This window comes from Petaurus breviceps, unplaced genomic scaffold, assembly GCF_028583685.1.
Source record: "Petaurus breviceps papuanus isolate PSGF00001 unplaced genomic scaffold, PetGlider_PUasm1.0 90701, whole genome shotgun sequence".
Classification (NCBI taxonomy): domain Eukaryota; kingdom Metazoa; phylum Chordata; class Mammalia; order Diprotodontia; family Petauridae; genus Petaurus; species Petaurus breviceps.
This window is the reverse complement of record NW_027187316.1, coordinates 8499260-8504652: the sequence shown is the minus strand read 5'-3', so window position 1 is coordinate 8504652 and position 5393 is coordinate 8499260. Positions and strand designations below refer to the sequence as shown.

At 45.9% G+C, this 5393-nt stretch overlaps 1 protein-coding gene across 1 annotated transcript; it reads left to right on the top strand.

The window, feature by feature from the left end:
• Window positions 1-499: 499 nt before the first annotated feature.
• On the top strand, window positions 500-5177 carry MAD2L1BP (MAD2L1 binding protein). The gene is made up of 3 exons (XM_069065883.1): window positions 500-657; window positions 2194-2471; window positions 4221-5177. The coding sequence occupies exons 1-3, from the start codon at window positions 564-566 to the stop codon at window positions 4719-4721; spliced, it is 873 nt and encodes a 290-aa protein (XP_068921984.1). The 5' UTR covers window positions 500-563; the 3' UTR covers window positions 4722-5177.
• Window positions 5178-5393: the final 216 nt, after the last annotated feature.

Below are 5393 nucleotides of genomic sequence, written 5' to 3'. Positions count from 1 at the left end.
GAGGGGGCAGTGGGGAGACCTAGGGAGTGCCTGGGGAGGATGGTGCAGTGTGCAAGTTCCCTAAAGAGGGAAGGTTGGTCCTGGGTGGGATATCTGTGAGGAAGTAAGCTATGGTGCACATATGGGGTAGCAGTGGGTCTGGAGTCAAGAACACTCATCTTCCTGAGTTTAAATCTGGCCTCAGACATTTACTAGCTGTGTGACTGGGCAAGTCACTTAACCCTGTTTGCCTCAGTTTCCTCATCTGTAAAATGAGATGGAGAAGGAAATGGCAAACCACTCCAGTATCTTTGCCAAGGAAACCCCAAATGGGGTCACGGAGAGTCAGACCCGCCCGAAACGACTCAACAATAACAAAACGCTAAGAAATGGTCTCCAACTAGAGAAAGCAGCAATATGCCGGGTTTCCTTAAGAGCACAGAGAGGCGCAAGTGTCTCGGGCATTATTAGACTAAAGAGAGAAGGCGGAGCTACGCGAGGGATTCCCTTGCCCCCACACCTAGGTAGCACCGCCACCTCTCTTCACCTCCTTTCCGCGCCGGAAGCGGAAGTAGTAGCTTCCCATGGTGCCCCGCGAGAAGGGATTCATTCAAACCGGTCCCCGGAGGGAGGAGGTTGTGATGGCGGAGCCGAGGCCGGAAGTGTCGGCGGTCGATGGTAAAGCGTGGGATACGCGGCTCCGGGGGCGATCGTGGTCCGGGGCTGTTGCCGCTTGTCTCTTCCCAGACCCGCTAATCCGTTCTTGGGTCTTTGGGATCCGTCCCCTCCCTGGGAGGCGGCCAGTCCTGCCTCCCCCGCCATGTCTACCCCGCCTAGAGGCCAGCCTCTTTTCCCATTTCCTTCCATCCTCTCTCTACCTTTCTTCTTAGTCAGTCAATCAATTAAACAGATACTGAGATGCCACTTCGTGTCAAGCGCTTGTCCCTTCCAGGTCCACCTTCCTCTCCCAGTCAATCCACGAGCAGTTAATTATGAAGCCCCTCCTTTGGTCCATGTTCGGTCCTAGGTCAGCACTTGGGATACAAAGACAAAAGCAAGCCAGGCCCTCCCTTCCAGGAGCTTACATTCTCCTGCGCTAGGGCTCTGGCTTCTTCCTCCTCTTAAATGCCTCCAGGTCTGTGTTAAAATCCAACTTTCTGCTATATCCCCCAGTGCCCAGAACACCCCTTCCCCCACCCCTTTTGTAATCTGTAGCCTCCCAAATCCTTCCTTCTTTTGTTTCTGTTCTTTCCCCAATCTCCTCCATTCTACTTTAATTTCTTTGAGACCTAGCTGGTCTTGTAACTAAGTTTATGAGGTGGGTCTTCTTCCCTACTCCTTCACTGTTAACCTTAACAACCACAATAATAATAGTTGACTATATACATATGTATATATGTTTATATGTATATATGTCATATATACTATAAGCATATAGTATATATATACACCATAGACATGTGGTGTATGTGCTTATACATGTATTTATATACATATGTAGTATATATGTCTATTTTGTTTAGTTGTTTTCAGCCACTTGCTACTTGACTGTTTGTGACCACTTTTGGGATTTTCTTGGCAAAGATACTGGAGTGGTGTGTCTTTTCCTTCTCCAGTTAATTTTACTGATGAGAAAACTGAAGCAAACAGGGTTAAGTGACTTGCCCAGGGTCATACAGTCACTAAATATCTGAGGCCACATTTGATCTCAGGTTTTCCTGACTCCAGACCCAGTACTCTATGCACTGTGATACCTAGCTGCCCCTATATATTGTCTGTACATATTTTTATTCACACACACACACATATATATGCATGTATGTATCTATAGGCATTATATGTACATGTACATATATGTTTATATGTAAATACATGCATATATTTATAATACATATATATGTATAATAAGTGACATTTTAACATTAGTAAAGTACTTAACATAGATGATCTCACTTGAACCTTAACCCTCCCACCACCTACATATCTGTTCTTAGGTCAGATGGATTAGGGACTTTATTCTTTCTTTCCAGATCCAGAGGTGGGTGAAGGTTACATGTAGACTGATAGATTAGATTTTACAGATTCTACACTACAGGATCTGAGCCATTAGTTGAGTTATTCATGAGATGGGTGGAAGGAAATTTCAATCGATGAAAACAAGAATAAATGTGGCTATTACATTTGACTTTCATTCTTTAACATTCTGTTATTTAGCCCAACTTTTGGAGTTGGAAAGGATAGAGGATTCAGAAGGGTCCTGTGCCTCCCAGACAGAACTGCTTGAGTCGGCCTCAACTCATGGCCCTTCCAGCAACCCAGAACATCTGTGTCCTGGAGATTCCATGGTCCCTGTGGTGTTTCCAGGACCTGTGAGCCCAGAAGGCTGCTGCCGATTTGCCTGTGAGCTCCTAAAACATATCATGTACCAGAGGCAGCAGCTGCCGCTTCCCTATGACCAACTCACAGTCTTCTACTCTAAGCCCTCTCCTCAGGTAAGTATGGGCTTTGTTCTGAGGTAAGGTGGGAAGAAGGGAATTAGGCAGAAAAAAGTCCTAAATAGCCTAACTAGCTCCTGTTTGTCTCAAATTAGCATTAGTTACGTCATTCCTTCCCATCCTTGACTTGGCATAGAAAAAACAGTAAGTCTCCCTTCACTAAAGGCCTTGAAGCTGAGGCTAAATGACCATCTGTCAGGGGTGTTGCAGTGGCTGTTCCCTTCAGGGATGGGTTGTTCCTTCTAGGTAGCTACTCCATTGCCTTTTGCCTCCTTCAGGTTTGCTGCCTCCATTTCTTTGATTCAAAGTACCTTACGATCAGACTTCTTACTCCACAGCTCTACTCAGACTGCCCCCAAAGAGGTTGGCCATCACCTCCTGTTAAATCCAGTGTCTATGGAAGCATTATGCAGTGCTATAGAGATACAAATAAGAGAGGAGACAGTGTGGTGGAGTGACTAGAGAATTGACTTTGGAGTCTAGCAGTCCTGGCTTCACGTCCTGCCTCTGACATTTGTGACCAAGTCCCATAACCTCTTAATGGCCCAGCCCATTCTCTAAAATGCTGAAGTTCAGAAAAGGTGCAGTCCATCTGCATTGGAGACAGAGTTCCTATTTCATAAAAGGTGCTTCCAAAGACATTACCTCTTTCAGTTTCCATAATGGCCCCATGAAATAGAGTATACCAGCAGGATAGTTTTTAAACAGGCCTGTAATTTCATTAATGGTGGGTTTTCCATTTTATAGATGAGGAAACAGGCTCACTTGAATGGTTCGTCAGTCATAAACTAGTCAAAAGGAGAGGTTTGGGGTGTAGAAAGAGCACCAGAGGAGTAATGACTGACTCGACTTGTGACTTAACCTCTCTGCCTCAAATCTCTTCTCTTATTTAAGCCCTTGGCTGGAAAGCAACCACCCTGAGTCTTCCCTTGCTGATTGGAACTTATGGAAGGAATGGCCACAGTATAGAGTCGCCACATGCTATGAGGTGTTTTGTGCTTTCTGATGATAATTTGATAGTGCCTTGTGTACTGTGGATGATGGCTATTCATGGGCAGGGTTTTGGTATGGTCCTGTGCTAGGCACTGCCCCAGCAAATGCCCAGAATTGGGATTGCTGCAGCCATGTGCTACACAATAAGCTCCCACAACAGTTGAAGAAAGACAGCAGAGATAATCTGAATTTAGAGTATCAGTTGTTCAAATTGGTGGGGCTTTTGAGTACTGGTAAACGCTACTCTGATGCTATCGTCACTATATAGAAATGAGAGGGAAGGTGAAATGGGGTCAGCCCTCTGATCCATTCAACTAGGTGGGGCACTAAGGAACTGTTTATAAATGGACAGTTTCTCTGTAATGTCCTCACAAATTATAGAGGTTTGAGACGCATCCATTGTCCCTTAACAAGGAAAAGTAGGTTGCAGTGGAAAGAATGCTTGATTTAGAGTAAAAAGACATGGGTTCATATCCTGGCACTGTTATTTACTAGCTATAGGACCTTGTCTTAATTCACTTAATTACTTTGGCCTTCAGTTAACTTAAATGAACAATGAAAGGTTTGGACTAGATAGCCCTTGAAGAAGGTCTCTGCCAGCTCATAAACCCATGATTTCATAATCCCTAGGTATCGGGGTAACCTATCAAGGTTGGAGTAGGTGGTTTTAGAACATGGGAGGGAGAAGGGATAGGTTGGAGAGGCCAAGCATGGGTCTTTAATGCTCATTCTCCCTCCTTGACCATCCCATAGGCAGAGGACATGGTGAGGAAGAAAGCTGAGAGAAGCTACAAGAAATTCCAGCAGGCTTTAGTAGAACTGGAAGGCATCCTGAGCCGCCTCGAGAGCCTCTTTGCCAGGACGCTGGTGCCACGTGTGCTGATCCTTCTTGGGGGCAATGCTTTGTGCCCCAAAGAGTTCTATGAGCTGGACCTGGCTCGGCTGACCCTTGGCAGGATGGGGCAAAGCCTTAACACATCTGCTTGCCTTCGTCGTCTCTTCCGTGCCCTCTTCATGGCCGATGCCTTCAGTGAACTGAAGGCTGCCCCAGCCATGGGCACCATCGTCATGGCCCAGGGACATCGTGAGTGCGGTGAGGACTGGTTCCGCCCCAAACTCAATTATCAGGTTCCAAAACGGGGCCACAAGTTGACTGTGACCTTGTCTTGTGGGGGTCCCCCCATCCCAGATTCTACCTGGGATGATTATATCTGGTTCCAGGCACCAGTGACACTCAAAGGCTTCCGTGAGTGAAGAGGCTTTTTGCTCTTGCAGACAGCATAGCTGTTGCACCTTTTTCACTGTGGGCCAAGTACCTTGCTTGTTTGACAGCTGAGCTATTTGTTAACAAAAGGATTTGTCCTATTTGAGGGTTTGGTGCTTTCTCCCAGCTGGGCTTCTAAGGGTTGTATTGTGGAGATACGTTGCGATAACTGAGCAACCAAGTCTCCCTGCTAATCCCAGGGTGATTTTTCTTGCAGAGGGTGATGGGTCAATCAGTCTGTACTGAAAAGGTTTGAGGTGGGCTTATGGCCGCTTTTGTAGAGATTCCTCCTATCCTTGCTCAGCTATGGTTGGACCTGAGCTATATATGACTGGCTTCCAGTGAAATTATTGTGGATGTGACTGACCAAGCTTGTATATAAAAATGAATGTATTCATATTAAAATTTTCTGGATAACCATTGACTTAAAGCAACTTTACAGATTTGAGACCTTAGTGTCTTATTTTCTTTTGCCTTCTTCTTCTCCCAGACCTCTCTTGTCAACTGAGGGCTCTTTTCCTTGGCCAAGTTGAGACAGATAGTGGGCTTCAGCAAGCGGCACCAGGAGTCAGGGAGTATCAGTATAATTGGTTGCTAAGCCTAGTTAATATAGATTTGAGGGAGATGAGGGCCCTTCTCTCTGCCCAACATCAAGAAGAGAC

What these genes read in the sequence shown, in the direction of transcription:
- MAD2L1BP (XM_069065883.1), top strand. Translation starts at nt 564, where the DNA reads ATGGTGCCCCGCGAGAAGGGATTCATTCAAACCGGTCCCCGGAGGGAG. An exon ending in GGAAGTGTCGGCGGTCGATG is followed by an intron (nt 658 to 2,193) that starts GTAAAGCGTGGG and finishes TCTGTTATTTAG; the next exon opens with CCCAACTTTTGGAGTTGGAA. An exon ending in ACTCTAAGCCCTCTCCTCAG is followed by an intron (nt 2,472 to 4,220) that starts GTAAGTATGGGC and finishes ACCATCCCATAG; the next exon opens with GCAGAGGACATGGTGAGGAA.